Here is a 20883-nt window from a genome sequence, read left to right as displayed (position 1 = left end):
TCTGCACTTACCGTTATTTCTTATCTTCCTCTTTTTCATCGCCCCTCCCATCTCTTTTCTTTCCATTTCTTCTGATACACTCTCGAAGTTGCTTAGTTGTTGCTTTTATGCTTAACCCTCTTAATTCTGAAAAATTCTCGCATTCTCAAGCTTTTTCTTCTGAGATCGATAAAGATTTGGCTAGATTATTTGAAAGCGTCTAGGCATTAGCAAAATTAAAAATTTAGTTAATACATGAATTCAGTGAGCATTTCGAGGCGCGAAGTGAGAAGCTGGATTTGCTCCCCGTAGTTTAAGTACGTTCCATGGATCCTTGTGTTTTGTGGCTTTTCCTTGAGAAGCACTGGGCTTATTTTCTGGGAAATTCACTGTTTTCCAGTTGTCTTTGCGAACGAACGTGGATTGATGAATGAGTGATACGGTGGATACTGTACCGTCGTCATTCATCAATCCACGTTCGTTTATTTATGAAATTGCTTCTCTAATTCTTCGCTAACCTTTCACTTAACCATTTCTGTTATTTTCTCACGGATTTTGTAATCACCTCACTTGTCCTCGAGAGTCACGCCCATTTTTCATGTCTCCATCGACATTGCAGTTCGTAAACGTTGAACGGCGCTTTGGTTTCGTTAACATTTTTGCATGTAGGCAGGAATCAATCGATAACATTGATTCGTTTATTTTTCAGATGATTTGAAGCTTGTTCTCAAGCTCAATGCTTTAATCCACTGAACTATTCTGTTATTCTGAACGTTCGTCCCCTAACTAATGACTGGGGAAGAAAATGCGACGAATGCGTCCACTACGGAGTTGCTGCAGCAAATGCAAGTGAGTATCGATTGGAAAAATCATTGAATGTTTTTTCTGAGAGGTTTTGATATTCTAGATTTCTTTTGAATTTTCTTTTTTAACCAAACTTGATCTAATTTTACGTTTTACCTCGTCCTCGTCTCGTTTCTCAATTTTTTTTTTCTGGAAAGCAAACACACTCTATGATCTAGGTGTCGATCGATACCTTGGTTAACTGTGGAGAATTATCGCAGCGTAGAAATCCAGATTGCCGAGTTCTGAAAGTGTTTTACGGTTTTTCTGCACATTCTAAATATTTTTTTGCGAACATTTTTTTCTATTTTTCTATTTCCCAATCCGTGTAGGAACAATGTCACGTTAAACAGCAAGCTTGTTGAATTTGGCAGAAAATCCAGTAATCGATATATTGATTTTCTCTCTTCTTCCTGGCCTAACGTAATTACTAATACTGCTTCTGGCTACACTTCCGTAGCTTTGCGTAAGTTAACAGCGTTGCTTCAGGATAAGACATCCAGCAAGTGGTAGAAAATTAAAGTATTCGATGAGTTATTGATTTTTTGGGCAAGAAATAATGGTTGAATTTTTTCAAATATTGTTTTATTTTTACGTTTACCGTAGTCATATCTGCTATTCTTTTGGAAAAAAAATGATCGATAGGTTTTATGAATGTCTGATTAGGTTCAACTCTGTCGTTCGGCGCTTCGAAGGCGAAATGTGCACCGATCTTTGATCGCGCTCCGCTCCCCCCGTATCCCATAACTCTTCAAGAAGCGGGTTATCCACGGCGCAAACGTGTCTCATCGTATGACCATGCGTTTACTTGATATCCCCAGAGAATTGGCGCCGCGCCATCCCGGTCGACCAACGATCTTAATAGTTTCGCGATTAGACCGATTGGTCACAGCCGCTAGTGTTCTAAAAGGAATAATGGATGTGGAGCAGCGTGGATTATTTTTGTAATTCCAGAACAAAGAACAATTTTTAGACGAGATTTTCGAATATTGATGAGAAAAAGTTCTGGATCGTTCTAAATTAGCGGAAATGGCAAGAAGGAAATCGTGCATATCTCTGTGCAGACGCCGAAAAAATCTAACAATCGTCACCGCACAAGAGAGTTATGTACGTCTTCATGAGGATCGCATCGGAGTTCTTACGCTTTTTCCCTTATTCATCAACTTTTGACAATTTTTGACGTTAGGTGTGAGCTATAGTTTGAAAAAGGTGGACTAAGAAAAACGTGCCAGCGAATTGTAGTGTTTCATTAGTTCATACAGAATGAGCCGGACTAATTTCCGGAAAAATTTCCATCTACGGCAAATTTTTCACATGGTGCCATGCACTTCGTTTTTTTTACAAATTTGAGAATAGAAATACTTGATTAAGATTTCATAAAATTATGTTATTCGTGGAGCCCATCAACGCAATCACAATTCATGGATGGTTGCAGCGTTTCAGGGTACTATTGAGGTCCCACACTTCAGTTCCAATTCAAATCAGAAAAAAATCTCTTCTTTTTTCATTATCACTATTATTTTGTAATTCAAATATTTTATTACTCTCAATCAATTCCGCCATGCGTTACAGGACTTTCCTCATGAGGCTGTTTTTGTTCCTTTTCTCGAGACATACCTTGCCCTCGAGAGGAGCCAATTCAGCGTAAAATTTTTGGAGTTTGAAAGATTTTTTTACTGAAAAAATAAAAAATTCTAGGCGAAATCCTAGCCATTTTTTCCTTCAGCACAATTTTATCCATGTCTTCTCTCTTCTTTTCTGTGTTCTTTTTATTTCGTTCTAGGCTAAGTGAGCAGACCGCTAGGTGTCCTGGCTTCAATTTTTATTGACCTTTCTCATTTCTCTGTCACATTTTCGTTAACGTCTCATCTCGACTTCTTCTGTTCCGTTCACCAAACGATGAGACCAGTTCTCATAGCCTTGGCTGCAATTTTTAGTGATGTTTCTCACTGGATGATGCAAGGAGAAGTTGAAACCATAGTTCTGGATTGCCTTTCATTCAGTCAACATTTGCACTTCGTATCTTTCGACTGCAGGCTCTTTTCTTCTGTAAATAACTGGAACAAGTTCTTCGCAGGGTCTCGTAAAAATGTAGCTAACCTAAGTAACAATTTTGCTGGCTTTACTCTTCGGAGATGTTATCTCCGACCAGTTTTAAGAGCGATAAAAAACGTTCGGAGAATTTTATAGAAGTATTTTGAGGGTAAAATAACGCCCAAGAACAATGACTTGCTGAATTTTATGGCGGTTCCACTAAACTTTTCGGTTTGTCCAGCAAGAAATGAATAGTTTTTTTTTCTGGAAGGAGAAAAACAACTGTATATAAGTCATTACCGTGCACTGGGTCAGACGTAAGCGTAAAACAATGACTCTACCGTTGTCTCATTCTGTCCTCTAAATTTTGGAGACTGTTGTAACAGGTGGTGTTAATGATTTAGTTCCTTCCAGAACAGTATAGCTTATTCGAGGATTTTTCGTTGACTTTGCTGAAGAGGATATTTCTGTGAAGTGGTTCTTTTTTCTCCGATCGTTGCAGATGTAGAAATAGTTCCTCAGCACTTCAGTTAGATGGGAAAAACTGAAAACGTTTATACAATCTCTTCGCCATTCGTTGAGAGTTGGGCGCATTTCCTTTGAGGTTAAAGATCTCTGATCGTTGCTTACAGGGCAAGGTACGTGCTCAGTGATCCTAAGAAGCTTCTATGATCCTCGATTTCACAAAAAAAAGGTGGATGCATGTATTTAGAGTGATTAACTCACGTACGTAGCACTTTTTGAGTTAGAGCCATCAAGTCGAGGATTTACAACGCAGTTGTGAGCTAAACATCATCCTCACTACTTAAAAATCTCATTCTTTGTTTCCACATTGGCTGGAGCCCTTTAAATAAATTAATAGAACAAGTTAGAAAGGTCATTTCAGAGAAGAAATACCTCTGCAGGGTGGATTTTATCTTGATCTTTGATCTTGTGAGTACAGTAATGAAAATGAGAAATTCACGAAGCAGATGTGTAGTACGGAACTCCAATTTTAAAGAGTTTGTAAATCCACAGCGCTATAAATGCGTAAATTTGGTCTACTAATGAGAATGTGCTGAGGATTTGAGAGTAACGAGCTCTTACTGGAAAAATGAAGCTGCAATGTTGTGGGATGCATTCAAATTACAATTAAATTAAATTTCAATGATCGCAGTGATAGAAATACGATATGAATAAACGGGAAAAAAATCCTCACTAGGCCTGGTATCCAGCAAATCACTGCGGACGATAACAGTTTCTTGTCATTAGAATCCGAATTTTTTTTTAAACCAACCGCCAAATTAATCAAATCAGCCGTGACTCGTCACAGTGGCAGCCATGTGGTAACTTTCAGGACAACAAACATGGCTGCAGCTATGTATTTTTTTCAGAACTTTTTGTTGGTATTAGATTCCTTATTAGTTATAATTGTATTAATTTTGTGGTGGTATTAGTCGTATTAGATTGATTTTTGGCTTTAAAAAAGAAGAATTTCAAGAGACGAATAGTATTACATTTATTACTAGATAGAATTTGATTTATCAGAAAGAAAATTCATCCTCTGGCATCTTACTCATTCATTTTTTTTTCAAGCTTCTGTTTAGATTTAGTTTATATCAAACTTTCTTTTGATTGTGCATAGCGTAACGCAAATATAATCAGTCACATAACTCTCTTAAAAATTTGGGAATTGGATATTTGAGTAGTTGAGTAGTCGAGGAAACGGAGAAGGAAAAATCGAATACTCACTCGAGCATTCGACAGAAGACGCCCCTAGGGTTTATTCTCGAATATTCGAAGTCACAGCTATAAATACGACACAAGCACCGGCACCGCATCTATTTTTTGGCGTCAAGACTTATCCTGGATCTCCGCACATCTCCATTTACTGACGATGTCATCTCATATCCACTTTTTTTTCGTCTTCAGACTGCCTTTATTCAATATTCTCCGTATTGATGAGAAATGCGCAACAAACACGTCTGTCACACTTTTTTCTGTCGCGTGTCAGTTATTTTTCGTCGTCGAGACGACGAATTTATTGCATTTACGAGAAAATACGTTATATACTGCTTTGAGTGTTTGGAATACGAAAGAATTCGTTTAATCAACGAGAATGATCTATGCGCTGGACTCATTATTTGAGTAATGGAGCGCTCCGAGCGATACGAGTAATCTTAAAATGGTGCTCACGAGTGTTTGCGGGGGGAGATGGGGATCGCGTGACGTGTGTTTGAGCTACGCCTGACTCGAAATGATTTGAAGATTCATCCGGATGCGTGGAGTAAGCTATGTAGCAGGTTCTTGGTCGCCTATTGATATCGCTGCTGAAGCGGGCTCCTGGAAGATTTCTGGGAGTTTTTTTTCCTTGCAACAACAACAAGGAGCAAAAAACAGGAAAACAGGGAAGAAAAAGGCGCATCGAAGTAATGAAAAGTTTGAAAGAAAAAATTCCCTCGTAAACAACATTGCGTGTGTTTGCTGAACTAAAAATTTAAAGAAGATGTAACGTACTTTTGAAAAGCATTTACTCCGAAATGATTCAGGGTACAGGAAAGTTTAGGCGGCAGAAAAAAATTTTGAAATTTTTTTCTTTGGGCTGCAAAAACTGACCAGTTGAAAATTGGGAAGTTTTAAGTGCACACGCTAAAATCCAAGGCACTCACCATTCACCTCTGCTTTTCTAAAATCACTTACGTCGCAACATATAAATGAAATATGTGTAATTAGATTTTTTTTCGCGGTTTTCCGAGTTTGGTATACCTTTAAAAACAATCCTGTATAATCGTTTTTTGTGGTAATGGCTTAAAATTTACAATCAATGCTTAAAAAGCTCTCTAAATGCTTCATTCCTCAATAAACATCATGTAAATCATCGTTCTTCAGAAACTATGCCTTTATCCATAATTTCTTCAAAAGAACACATAATTTCGAAATTTGAACTTTTGCTTGGATTTTTACGTTTGTTACGAATTTCTTTATCTACGAATTGATCGAGATTTCCAGTTGCTCGAACAGCATTGATCATCCCATTGATTCAATTTTTTCTTTTTTTTTTCTTACTTAAGCGCTCGTCCTTCACTTCTTTACTATTGAGTACCTACTTTTTTTACCTTCCACTTATCTGCTTTCTTCCACTTCTTGTTTTACATTGTAATAAATTAATTGGTCTTGCTTACTAATAATTGAAAATTAAAAAAAAATTGGAATATAATCAATTTTTAGTGGTGTAAAAATATTAGTTCAATCTAAAACTTGTTTTGGAAACCTTTGATTCAAAAAATCAATTCTAAAAATCTTGTTTGTTCTGGGAAGCCCTAGGTTGATCTAAAGAAGCTATTCTTGTCCAAATTTTTACCAATTTTGAGAAATCACTTCTTGAAAAAACACCTATGACTGCAAGTTCACCATCTCGCCGAAAAGTGATTTACTAGAGCTATTAGTGTCAAATTAATTATTAACTTAATTGATTCCTTACGATGTTAATTGAGTTAATTAGCATAACTTGCGCATCTTTAAGAAATGTTTCCCCTTCTTCGTGTCCTTTTCTTTCATGTTTATTTATTCTGCTGGAATTTTTTGCTGTAAAAAAAAATTTTAGCGGTGAAGACACTTCAAAGACCAAATAATATGAAATAATTGCACTCCAAAATGGATTTCACTTTAATTTTAAAGGCATCTTTAGTAAATAGAACTAAAAACTAAAAAATCCTGAAATAAATGACCATAATGAATCAATACAAGTAAATAATCGATAGAATCGTCTAAAATTTTTTTCGTCAATTCTTAACACTACTCTGATCAGTGACGTCTACGTATCGTTTTCAGACTCGCGTGCACTGGGGTGTCAGCGACGTCGCATTGCTGTTCCTGATTATGGTCGTCGTATTCGGCAACAGTTTGGTGATTTTTGCCGTATTGATCGATCGGAAACTGAAAACAGTAACCACGAACAAGTTCATAGCGAGTTTAGCCGTTAGCGATCTCCTGGTTGGACTTGTGGTTATGCCATTGTCGTTATACTATAAGGTAGAGCATAAGAAGTTTACGAATTGTTTGTCGCTGATCGATTTATCGATTTAAATTTAGCTCAACAATGATGAATGGACACTCGGCTATACTTGGTGTCAATTCCATCTCGTATCAGGGGTTTTTTCAACAACTGCCAGTATTGTTCATCTAGTGGCGATCAGCTTGGATCGGTATGATTTTTTTTGAGAATATTTTCAAATATATTTATTTTTAGGTTCACTTAAACGGTGGTATCTGTAGAGTAGTGATCCATTTACCTACAAATGTAACATGTAACAATTCATGAAACTCTTCATCTTGCATTTATTTTTTGATTAATGACAGATTTGTGTGCGAATATGCTTATTTCTTTATTTTTTGCCAACAATGATTCTTAGGTGTGTTGTTCTTTACTAAGGAACTTTAGACAGCCTTCTGGCATCATCTTCTTGCCCTTCAGTGCATGGCGATAGCACTGTAAACTCGTCACGCCAATCGTTCGCTATTTTTTCCATTTTTTTTTAAAGAATGAAATTATAGAGATTTCAAAAAAAGGAATTGTAGAAATTTCAAAAATTGCATTCCTTACCGTGAGCAGCGATATATGTATATCACAATCACATTTTTTATTTTTTATTTCAAGTATTAAGCATTTTTATTATGTATTATGTATTTCCAATAAAATCGATCAATATCTACACTGTAATTTGCGAGTGAACAAATGTACAAATACGTTTACTGTTCAATTTCCAGTTTTTTTTTTCCAAAATTTTCTATATCTTTCAATTCTGATAATTCTTCTAATTCTAGTTCTAATCTAATTTTCTACATTTTTGAAAAAAATTTTGTGTTTTTGCACCCGATCAATAGCTGTCTGCTTCCATACTTCATTGACATTTGATCTCTAAAATATAACCAGCTATGCCTTTTAATTTAGAAAATGTTCATGTTGAACATTATCGGACGGTTGCAAGCATCGTCGATGTTCAGGTACTTCGCCATCATGTTCCCCACGGAATATCAACGACATTGTGTTTCCACATCAACGTTACCGTATGTGGTGATGATTTGGGTGATGGCATTGGCCGTTAGCTCAACGCTGTTCATGGAGCAGAAGCTCCACTCGGAGACGATATGTTGGATCGATAATCCACAGTACATAGTGAGTTTATCGTGAGAGAAATTCGTTTCTGAAATCCCTCAACGTGACAAAGTATTCTCAGCGGGGATGGACCACTTAAGTAGTAGAACGCTGCCTATCTTTTTTTTTTGCCTTGCACTTTATTGTTTTATTCTTTAGACTCTTAGTTTTCTTTTATGTTAGTAGTAATTGATTATAATTATAAAAATATTCTCTGGATTGATCTGCCTTCCCTGCACGGAGGAGTTTTAAAGGCATCACCCCACGAATCTGAGGTGGTATGGATTCAGGTGGAGTATTCGAATACGGGATCGTAGATTATAGAGAAGTGGGTGATTCTGTCAATTTCTTGCTAATTGCCGTAAAAACGGCCCGGAAGATGCGACGTTTGCACACGGCTGGCGCGCTCCAGTCGAACTCGTTGTAGAAAATAGTGCGCCGGAACGCTCGAAGCCGTATCTTCCGGGCCGTTTTCTACGGCAATTAGGAAGAAATGGACGAAATCACCTCCCTCTCCTTAATCTACGATCCCGCATACGAATACTCCACCTGAAATCCGTACCACCTCAGATTCGTGGGGTGATGCCTTTAAGGGAGAGTGATCTAAAGCGGATCGTCTTTGTTATCGTCTAGGTAGAGGTGAAACGATGAAGCGAAACGAACGACCCTTTCGATGTGAGCCTCTAAACCTCTTTTCTTTGTGAATAATTGCAGATGGGCATTTATCGGCACAGTAGATCCACATTTCAATCTCTATAACTGAAAGCACTCAAAACTAGGGATTAATTAATTTTTTTTGGATCTTCCTTTCACCAGAATAGCCGCTGAAGTTATTGAGAATCAATTCTGATCAACTTCAATTCAATGAATTATTGAGAATTTCACAGTCTTCATTATCTTCATGAACACGGATATTAAAGATTCTCCAATATTTTTCCTACGAATACAATGGGGATATACTGATGATTTTGATAAAGAATAAAGGATAAAGTTTCTGGCATTAATCAATCCGCTTGGGATGAGCCCCCACGTTCACTTCAATTCAGAATCGTTTGAGGTTTACGAACGTGTATCTGGTCTTTACAATGACTTGCGGTGGCTAGCCGATGTGTCAAGTCAGTGCTTTTATCCTCCCAGACAAGTCTGGTGCCAATTTATCGACCCCCGGAGGAAAGAAAGGCTTGGTGAGCACTAGGGAGGATTCGAACCTCCTATCGATCGTGCAGGAAGCGGAACCTCTAACCGCTACACCACACCCGCCCCATGATTTTGATAAGTTCTATAAAAGTTCTTGGAAACCTAAGAAAGCGCGGGAAAATCTGTGAATTACGAGATCGTGCAACAATGAGTGGGCCGGCAATTATAGCTAATACTGAACTTGAGTTATTTGCTTTATTTTCTTAGGAAGTTTTTTTGTGTTTATCTCTGTCATTCGGTTATTTTCAGGTGCTCTCCTCATTTCTTTCGTTCTTTCTACCGGGTGCCATTGTCGTATATCTATACATAAAGATATTCAAGAAGCTCAGGAATCATCAACTTTATATGTTTGGACAGGCTACGCAAAAACACGCCGACAAAAAGCAGTCACTACCGCGGGTCATAATCGAAGAGGTGCGATTTGATAGTTGTTCCGGGTGTTTAGTTCGATAGTGATAAGGAAAACAATAATTCAACCAACATTCATTCCTAACAAGAAATTTAGACGAGAGGAAATGCAAAAATGTGATAAAAATTAACTACCTTCAAAAGCTGCGACTGTGGAGTATAGACGTTCGAGTTATCTCTGTACATCATAGCCGTATTCGCCTCCAAAGGAGCAACTGGTATCGACAGCTCGATCCAGGTCACAGTTGTCCGAATCCAGAAAAGATTTGCGCTGGGTTAAACCATTGCGATCGCCAAGTCTCTCCGAACCCATATAAGCAGGGGCACCCTCTCCCCCTACATCGGGTCCCCTTTGCGGACCTTAAGGCTACCTCTCCAGCCCACATCCGCTTAACATATCGGTCCCTGCAGGACCGACCGATTCCTTATGGACTACACCAAAAGGCTAACGGGATTTTACCTCAATTACATGCTACAAGAGATGGTTAACTACCGTTAACAGCAATGGCAACGTAAATCAGTCATCAACAACAAAAAACACTTTCACCCACGAATCTGAGGTTTTATGGGCTTCAGGTAGATTATGCTGGGCGATTAGGGAAGAGGGGATTCCGTCCATTTCTTCCTAATTGCCGTAAAAAACGGTCCGGAAGATTCGGCGCCGCACAAGGCTGGCGCGCTCCAGTCCAACTCCTTGTAGAAAATAGTGCGCCAGAAACAGTATATTCCGGGCCATTTTTTACGGCAATTGGGAAGAAATGGACAGAATCAATCCCCTCTCCATAATCTACTATCCCGTATAGCTCATCGGAATACACATCACCTCAAAAAAAATCGCTGCATCACTACTCAGATTCATGAGTGAAGTACCTTTGAGAACTTAAGTCACGCATCAACACGGCACCCATATGATGTCGGCATGAAGAGCTGCCGATTGTTATGAATGGCGGAGAAGCACTCCTACTCCTGATCCACAAACCATCCAAATCAATCGCACTCAAAAGACATCGAATTTGCAAAGTGAGAAAGACAAAATCACAGTATGAACCCCAGCACTGTGAATGATTAGTAGGTATTCTGGCAGTGAGAAGCACAGTAGCAAGAAAAACGAGACAGGACGCCGCCGTTGCGATGACTGACCGTTGAGAGATACTGTGGGACAGTTGTGGGATAGTTATGGAAGGGCCATTCCGCATTCTGCCACTTTATATACAAAATGTCTTTTTTAATTATCTTTGAAATTGTTTCCAAATACTTTCAGTTGTATTCTATTATTTTTCCTTTGTTATACATTGTATGACAGATTTTGAGGATATGTGATTATTCAGGTCCGCTCCAGACGTGGCTCAAGAATGTCACAGTCAGGGTCACAATGCGGCAGCCCAACGAGAAGATCATCTAAAGATCGATCACCGAGTCAACCAGATATCCACTGCGTGGCTAAACCACTTCAACGGTGAGATCCATAAGCAGATGCGTAGAAGGCGAGGATAAGATAAGAGGATAGAAGATGGATGATGCGATGAAGGTGCGCTTTTTGCAAGATTTCAAAGGAAACATGCTCCAGTAGCGGTACCTAACAAAAACTTTTCAAATTTCTTGGTGATGAGGAGGCCCAAAAGTGTATTTTCACCTACGAGTGATATAAATATGTGAACCACAGGAATTTTGGGCGAATACATGGGTTTCATCGCTTTTTCCGGCGTCAGTTTACTCAAAAATCGCTTGAAGTGGATTGATTACACTATTGTGGAACTCTACCCTCCCCAAGTAATGAAATTCACCTCAGATGGTTTCACTTCGTTAATCTTGTGCTTGTTAGGAGTGAAGTCGGTCGCAGATCATTTCAAGGCCCAGAGCTTGAGGTATTGAAATTCACTACGCGTTAGGCGCAAAACTCAAGGGTTTTAAAGGTTTCCCAAAAATCTGCGTTAGAAAAGAACTCTGAGCATCCAGATTTTTTATACTGTATTTCTTGAGAGAAGGAAATCCCCTCTTAACTGGATTCTAACAATGAAGGACCACAGTACTTGTGATGAAGTGGTTTTTTTGAAAGTGTCTTTATATGGGTTTTTAATAGGCATTTTTTATACTTGTGCTGGTTGGAAGAGTACATATATATTGAAATCCTGACCTTCTAAAATGACTACGATTTAATAAAATATAAAGAAAAATTATGTATACAAGGAAGCTCACCAGTTAACAGAATAGAAACGGAACAGAAACGGAGAGATGGAACGCACCAGACAAATTCTTCTGATTTTTCAATCACTCTTTTCTTTGTAAAAGGAACAGTAGATCTCTGAATTGCTGTTGTCCACTTCTTGAATATGATCTGCTTCTTCTAGTCTCTGCTGATGAACAACCAATTTATGGATATAGTTATGGATACACGTTTGAGAAACCCTCACAACTATGTATGGAGGCGTTATTGCGTTTTTTTTTCGTTATTACATCGTAAATATGAAGACTCTTGGGGAGTTAGCAGAATTTCGTAGCGAACGTAGTGAACCACAATGAAAATTTTAGACGTTTACAAGCGCAACAACTCGGATATTTTTGTGCATTTCTATAAAATATATTAGCTCATAACTCAAATTGAAACCGAGTTCGTGTGGATTTTCCTAAGGAAAAGAATATTACCTTCCGCTCCTGTACTTAAGCTACGAGAGTTCTTAATCGGGAAAATCCTTACCTCTTAACCTTCTGTATCTGATTGCTCCTTCTTGGTTTTGAAAATTTTTGAACAACTAAAAGAGCCACACAACATATTTCATAAACACCAAGCATGGATATATGCGTAAAGTTCAACTTCCATTCCGTTTGCTCGACGTCCTCGAAAAGAACGGATTTAATCTATCCGAACAAATAAATGGAAACTCTGTGGTTAACTGCCCTCCGGGGATTTGGAGAGGGGAAAAGCAACAAGTGTAAAACGTTTGAAATGATCCTGTACTTTACAAAGCTTCCTGAGAATAATTGGGTCAAGGAAAAAGTGTTATTTACTAGTTCTCATGTTTAAACATCGGTATATGGCATGGTATCAATAAAAATAATAAACAATATAATAATAATAAATAATGTTCTGTGATGTGAAGTCGGTTCCGAACATCTTGAAGAGAAACACGACCCTTCGGTGGCAATGCACACTTTTTTCTCTTTTTTTTTTCTTTTTTTCCTCTTTTCTCTGCTTGGAGGTCGTTCGCCTTTCCCTGAGTTCGGCGCTGAACCCAAATTGTAGGCATAGGTTTCCCATTGAGGATATTGGAGGGGAACTGTAGTTCAGGTCGTACTCCATGTACTGCCCCAGCGAGAATGGATGACAGAACATTTTGAATCCATTTGGGATTTTTGCCCTCTTTATCTTACCAAAAAATTCAGACCAAAAAATCATGCCGAAATTTTGTATAAAATAAATATTGTGTCCTTGATTGGGTTACGGTACAGTACTAATTTCAAATTTATTGCAAATATTTTCATTACCGCCACATTTTAATACGAAATACCCTAAGGTCAGCGCCTAAGGGGTTCATCCATGCTATCGCGAAAGTTTCGCATCGAACGCGTTTCCTTTCTGACACACTCTCTGATCGACTTCTGATTGTTTCTTGCCATGATGAGCTCAGCGGAACTTTACCGTTGGTCAAAAAGTGCATCAAGAACGTAATGATCGCCTTATCCGCGGACGCGTCGCGTCGCATCGGTGCGGTTGAACAAACTGGTCGCAGTAGAGAAACAGCGAACGGCATGTGACTGTTTTACGATCGCAATAGAATCATGAGTAAATGTTTTTTTAAAAATCTGTCTATCAATACCAGTTCTTTTAAAATATATATATATAAGGGTTAGGGCGAATGCGTTTAATATTAAAATTACAATTTTCAGATGGCGAAGTCCAACAATTTGCGCTGAAACCTTGGCGCACGATCGATGTGTGGCCGCTAAAAAACGGGTGTCCATAGTTCCAGATCCACCGTCAATGGATGTCAGTATTAGTTTAGCCTGTGCTGCTCAAATGAGGGCTGAACACGAGCAAAACAAGTAAACGTAAACCTTATTAATTTTTTTCCCCTACTTTCAATTTTTTGGGAAAAGAAATCGTAGAATTCCTTATCTCCAGGCTCCGGGAAGAGGAGATGAAAACCGATATGGATCCAGTTAGGAAGAAAAGCGAAGAAGAAGTGCGAAAATTGAGTGAGGAACGACGGAGGAAGATTATCGAACGACGACGGATGAGTACACAGGATAGTCCGAACGGTGTACCGATTATGCAGGCTTTTCAGAAGGTGCGAGAGTTTTTTAGAAATCATTTTTCCAACAAATTTACTTCATTTTATATTTTTTTCTAGCATTTACTAAATCTCTCATCTTATAATTGTTCACAGTTCTTTTCTTCAATCCCACTACATTTTTTTTGTTTGCGTTTTTAAACAATGTTCAACATATAGTCTTTATTTACGGTATGCTTAACTGGTGGGACGGGTGTGGTGTAGCGGTTAGAGGTTCCGCTTCCTGCACGATCGATCGATCGGAGGTTCGAATCCGCCGTAGTGCTCACCAAGCCCTTCATCCCTGCGAGACCGATAAGTCGGTACCAGACTTATCTGTGAGGATAAAAACACTGACCTGACACATCGGCTAGCCACCTCAAGTCATTGTATAGGCCAGATACACGTTCGTAAACCTCAAACGATTCTGAATTGAAGTGAACGTGGGGGCTCATCCCAAGCGGATTGATTAATGCCAGGAACTTTATCCTTTATCCTTTATCAAAATCATCAGTATATCCCCATTGTATTCGTAGGAAAAATATTGGAGAATCTTTAATATCCGTGTTCATGAAGATAATGAAGACTGTGAAATTCTCAATAATTCATTGAATTGAAGTTGATCAGAATTGATTCTCAATAACTTCAGCGGCTATTCTGGTGAAAGGAAGATCCAAAAAAATTAATTAATCCCTAGTTTTGAGTGCTTTCAGTCATAGAGATTGAAATGTGGATCGACTGTGGGGGCGCATCCCAAGCGGATTGATTAACGCCAGAAACTTTATCCTTTATCCTTTGTCCTTAACTGGTACTGATTCCTCTCTTTTATCGTACTGCAAGGGTTTTTTTCCCGAAGTTTTTCTGTGAATGAATAGTGATTCCATGACCCTGCTCATCTTCTTATTTTCGTATTATTGTTTACTCATGCGCTGCGCTGCGAGTTCAACCGGACGAACGCGGCGTTCATAGCGACGCTACTAGTACTTTGAATCCGATAAGCACACCAAAATTGTATCGTTTATTAACGGACGCTTCGTAGACGTCGTAGACACCACCGTAACACCTCCGTAACAGACGCAGCGCGTCAGCTCAGCTGAACAACGCTAAATTTACTGTCTTTGTGATTTAATGCTTGAGAAAAACTTACGTATAGTTCAGGAGTTCTTCGGATACCGTAATAAGTTTCAAGTTTAGTTCCGACTGTCGTTCTTATACTAAGAATAGCTTCTTTAAGTGTTTAAATTAATTTTCTTTCGTTAGATGTCTCAATGAAATGAATTTAATTCTTTTTTCGTTTTGTTTTTCCCTCTCCTGTTCTTAAACTTCCACTTCATCAAATCCATTTCAGGCTTACTCCGAAGTTCGAGCTGGCAGGCGCCGTTCAATCCAAGATTTTGAGTTCTGTGAGTGTTTCTACTTAACACTGAGTTATGAGTATGACTTAAAAACTTAAATTACGGTAGCTTTGCTGCTAAATAATGAAATATAAGGAGAAAAAAATGCAATCAATGGTGGCAGAGTCAGAGGTCAAAATTTTCCAGCTGTTGGCCAATATGCGTCACGCACACATTTGCCTACGGTATGCGATGACGAAGGATCGCCCACCGAAAGTCGATCGAGGGAGAGCAGCTTTGCGGAAACAGTGATAGCCCTTGAACAGGCATGAGTTAGCACTTTTCCCTTGTGTTTCATATTGAATCCCTGTTGATTTTTAGACACCACCAAAACCGTCGATTAGGGAGGACTCACATGAGGAATCTGCATCAACGGATGCTAGTCAAAAACCGTTACTTGCAGTGCCTCCCCATCACAGACAGAGAAAGTTCGTTGCGAAGGTTTTTCGTGGATTACTGATTCCGTGAATGCAAACTATGTCCTTCTTCCTGTAGATTTCTAGTAATTAATTAAGTAATGTAATTACTTAATTAATTACTAGAATTAATTAGTAAGTAATGTGGATAATTGTTTTCTTTAATAGAGCTGGACACGAGGTTGTTATAATCCTTTATTCGTGGCTAATGTTTCGGCAATATCGCCTTCTTCAGAGCCTGAAAGGGGTGAAATCGAACGTGATTAAACCGATCAACACCTTATCCGCCCAACAAAGAAAGTCCTATGTTAACCGTTGGGCCTCATAGCTAATAGTAGAAGATAACGTCGTACCTTAGGATCAGCTGACTGTCCTGCCACTGCTAGATACCTGATGTGAGGTGACTAGCGCAATCAAATATCAGCCTTAAATAAGGCGCGAGTTCCTGCGTAATGGAGAGGCATTCCTCCTTGCGATTCATATTTGGACTCTTGGAGTGGATCCAAAAAGCCTCCAGAGCCTTGCGCGCCGCAATGCTAGGTTCGCGCGCCAAAATCGTGATCATAACTTCAAAATCTTCTCCGTTATGACGCCGCACCCTGTGACCACCCAATGCGGTGGAGTCACATGATTTCTTTTTGCCGTCCAGGTGTTCTTTGAATCGAAAACATAGTGGTCTAGTTGTTTCTCCTATGTATTCGTCACCACACTGCACACAGGAAATCATATAAACAACACATGAACTCATGCAATCACCTTCGTTGTTATCCGGGCATATTTTGCACTCCGGTGCCGTGCAAATACGATTATATAGGCGATTCCAAATGAGTATTTGCGTAAGGTTATTAGGGGGGAGCTCCACGATGGCTCCACGATGGTAATTGTGGATAATTGGCCCCTCTTCCAGGGCATTCTGTTTATGGACTTTAGGACCTAATACACGTACTTTACGGTCACGTGTTAATGGCTGAAGACCATGTGATCTCATACGCAATCGTCCTGGGGAATAAAGGATAAAATGATCAAGTGCACGAATTAAATTAGTCTCCAGGGACCATAGGGGAAGCGTGTTCGCGTTAATCTCTCATTCGGAAGCGTTTGACGTTTCTAAACTCGAGTATAGCCCTATACTGACTTGTGGGGGCGAACTGATGTGTCAAATCAGTATTTTTACTTTCCCAGACAAATCTGGTACCAATTCATCGACGCCACGAGGGCGAAGAGATGGTTTCGATCATCTTCAGCGTATTTTTACTTTCCCAGGACAAATCTGGTACCAATTCATCGACGCCACGAGGTCGAAAAGATGTTTTCGATCATCTTCAGCTTTCCAGTTGCAGCAAAAAATCTCAACAATTGCTTATGGAAATACTGCGTAACCGTACCCGTAGGGGATAGTCGGAGCCTTCACTATTGGACGCTTGAGGAGGGACTTCTTCACTTTTGGACGGTTGACAAAGGGATCCTCATCATTTGAGCTGCACCCCATGAGCTAGACCACCTTCACCTGAGGAGGGTCCGGCTCCTCCCTATCGCACCTATGTGCATAACGAGAGAAGACGCAGGCAAGACACTTCTACAAAGAATACGGCGTAGCTGAATATCAATGCAATCTATCATTAACATTTGTTTTGCACCATATATTATTACAATAACTAGATAACTATAACTAAACTAACTAACTAATAAACTAAATAATACATAACTAAATGAGTATAAAGTTAGTGAGCCCTTCCGTTCGAGGTCCCCCCCACCCGCCCACGAAATTTGTACCAACCTGCACTGAAGTGTTCGTTTTTCTGGGTTGGGAAAAGAATCTGGCTTGAGGATTTTTTGCCTTTTGTTGTAGAAGAATCACCTGTCAAAACCAACGCACAATTTGCTAGAAGGGGCCAACTTCACTGTGTAAAACTTATGTGAAATTTCAATGAACCCCGTTCTTTCTTGTTTCTTTTTTCTGCGGCACGTATGGGTGTTTTCGAATAAATAAATAAACTGATGAAGTGATTGATTCAGCTATAAAACGGAAATAAGCTGATTACACCAACGCATAGTTCAATAGGATCGCTCGATAAGTTCCTGGAAAGAGGACTAGTAGAAAGCATTGTATTTTCCACAAACAAACGTATTTCCAGAAGGAATATTTCGATCGATAATTTATTAATGAGGGAACGACTGAAATCTTCGTTTAGGGCTATTTTAAATCATTTGATGTGCATTAACTAATTAATCTTAAAGGATGTCCTGATTATATCCATTTTAATGTACATGTCGTTGTCTACTTACTTATTTGTTTATTCGGCTATTCATGAAAACAATCGGTGTACTTCAGTAAATTAAACAAAAAAAGGGTTGAAAAGTTTTGAAGTGACGTAAAATGGGATGAATTTGGTCAGAAATTCTATTATTACTAGAATCTCCTACTTCAGGTCGATCACATGTCTTCCTCCACCGACTTTCCTCATAGTTCCAGCGATGATGGCAATGAACACGCCACCTCAATCGCCGGGGATTCGTGAAAATAAAAATTCAACATTAAGGGTTTGTACAGTTTCATATTAGATAATAAAGAATAGTGGTAAAAATCATGACTATGAAATGGGTAGATGAGGAACCTTTCCTGAACGATGAAGGATTCCCGTTCAGGTACCTCGACTTTTCGACTGCCCATCACCGTGTTCGGTCCCATCAAACAGTAGCCATTCCTCTTACACCTCAGCGAGTAGCGGTGACACTTTTCGGCGTATCTCTATGAACAGTTACGGTAGTAGCCTTACGGATAATACAGATTCGACGTTTGAAATTGATTCAAGGTGAGTTTTTTTTTTCAAAGAGAAAATTTTATGGTACGCTTTGATCCTTACCGTAAGTAGCTTCTATTGTTTAGGCGGTCATCTGCTTGGTCCACGCTACGAAATGCTGTGATGGAAGTTGGTGGTAGCGGACGTAAGGCTGCTGTAGACATCACAATAGACGGATCTAATGGCACACCACAAAAAAAGGTTTCATCGATAAGTCGAGGGAAATTACGAAGAATCGCTACACAGGTAGGGAATTTTCGAGCACTGGATGGTCTTTTTCTCATTCGGGATAACGGGCCGTTTTTTGCTTAAATCAGGGAGTATTTGGAGGAACATTCCAAAAATCTATTTTATCCCATGCATAGGATAATGGGATGGATTTGCGATAACAATTTACAGCGTCTTTATTTAGTAGACTTCATTCAGATTCATAGAAATCCATCGTCCTAATACCTTAATGCGATTTACCTAGGATTACAAATTATGCAACTACTTATTGATGAGGAAGCAACCAGCAAGGAACCGTGATGGTTCTTGGTCTAGACTTACGATAAAAATATAGGTAATCCTATCTGGACTCGTCTGTTCTCAGTAGACGTCTTTGATCAGCAGGAATGAAGACACATGACATTATGACAATTGTCAATTGACATTTTCCAAATGATTCTATATCTGTGTAGCTTTGCAGAGCAAAATTATCGAAATTGCAGCAAAGAAAATGTCTGGATTTTTATTTACTTGTACATTTTTCTGGCTTTTTTGGAAGTGCACTAAGGTGTAAATTCCTTGGAGAAATTTCGATCTCCTAGAAGGGTCGTAGAGCAGTAGATTGAGTAGAACTCAGGGTATTGCAATTGTATTATGTATAGTGTATGTAAAGATTTAAAAAAATAGACAGCCTCTGCAAAACAATGCCCCGAACCAGGATCGAACTGGTGACCTTTAGATCTTCAGTCTAACGCTCTCCCAACTGAGCTATCGAGGCGCTAAAGGTAATGCCTCCAACACTTTTCAAGAAGAATATTTGAATTTCAAGGACTGAAGGAAGACATTTTCAGGATTTTTGTGTGAAACTTTTAGATCTAAACATGTGTACATATTTGTTGACCTAAAAAAATCCCTGGAAAAAGTCTTGGATACAACATTTAAGGTGAATCAGACTACACATACCTCTCTTAATATTTTTGTGGTGATCAATTCATCTGTGATTTTCTGCACGAGTTAATGATTTCTTTCAATTTTTCAAGAAGTCTGATAGCCAAGATCAGAAAGTCATATGTAGTTCTCGGTAGCGTTTTAATGGTTTCCATAAAAATGAAAGGACAAAATCTATTTTGATGATCAATTATCGCTCATCACTAGTGTCATTTCAATGTAATTTTCCAAAGAACAGGATTTCCCAAATTTTCGACAATAAAACCAATTAAAAACTCTTTGTAGAGTTAATCAATAATCATCACAAATGATTCTGGCAAAGTTTCCAAATTATCATTTTATTAGAAGGCTTTGGATTATTCATGAGAAGTGGTATTGAGGAACGATTAGGTCGAAAAATACAACAAGGAAGGGTGGAAAGATGGGTACAGAAAGGTTACGCCGAGAAACGTCGCTGGGAAAAGGTCTTCCTGGACTGAACCAGCCTACCCAAACTTGTCAACTCTTTTTCTACTTTATTATCATCTACGTACCTGAGTCATAGGATAATCAACGGTAATTGATGATTGCGCTGCGTAGGCGAATTGTATATTTATGTTTTTGGTTAAAAATCAGGAATCTGTATTACTTCCCGCTTGGAATTTGTTATAGCACATATGAACGTTCAGGTCACACGAGCAATTCGACGGAAACGACGAGAATCAATGGCGATTCGTCGTGAATCACGTGCTACACGAGTAGTTGCAGCAATTCTTAGTTAGTCGTGGATTTTTTCATTTTTTTTCAAAATTTTACTCGTAAAAATGTTCACGTTTCAGTTGCTTTCCTGATCTGTTGGATACCGTATTTTTGCGTGAGCGTGATTCGTGGTATTGCTACGGGTTTTTCCATGGAAATTAACGTTCGTCTACATTTACAATTGTATTTGATAACATCATGGCTTGGATATGCCCATTCTTGCTTTAATCCGGTGATCTATATGTGCCTGAACAAGAACTTCCGTTCTACAATGAGACGTATGATTGGTAGGACGCGAAAAGAAGATCACTAAACTCCGTCGTCCGGGTTTATTCTGTCCTAGAATTGTCCCACTGTATTCGATCTTACAAGAAAATCCCAGCGGAATTCAAAACTACATATTTCCCATCACTAACCAATAGGTCCCATTTTTAACGGGGGAAATGGTTTCACTATAGAGAACAATTGCGCATTCCTTTCGCCGTACACTGCGCGTCAGAGAATGAGTGTTTTTAA

At 38.9% G+C, this 20883-nt stretch overlaps 1 protein-coding gene across 1 annotated transcript; it reads left to right on the top strand.

The window, feature by feature from the left end:
* Positions 1–768: 768 nt before the first annotated feature.
* Positions 769–20680, top strand: RB195_015553 (uncharacterized protein; the record flags this gene model as incomplete). The annotated part of the gene is made up of 16 exons (XM_064206312.1): positions 769–828; positions 6667–6867; positions 6928–7040; positions 7840–8011; positions 9437–9601; positions 10924–11051; positions 13481–13636; positions 13716–13881; positions 15212–15266; positions 15405–15523; positions 15579–15685; positions 18103–18214; positions 18320–18486; positions 18561–18720; positions 20298–20385; positions 20448–20680. The coding sequence occupies 16 exons, from the start codon at positions 769–771 to the stop codon at positions 20678–20680; spliced, it is 2202 nt and encodes a 733-aa protein (XP_064062193.1).
* Positions 20681–20883: the final 203 nt, after the last annotated feature.

The sequence above is a fragment of the Necator americanus genome, chromosome V (genome assembly GCF_031761385.1).
Source record: "Necator americanus strain Aroian chromosome V, whole genome shotgun sequence".
NCBI classification, from domain to species: domain Eukaryota; kingdom Metazoa; phylum Nematoda; class Chromadorea; order Rhabditida; family Ancylostomatidae; genus Necator; species Necator americanus.
Note: the sequence above shows the minus strand (reverse complement) of the source record. Positions and strands in the feature narration are given on the sequence as shown.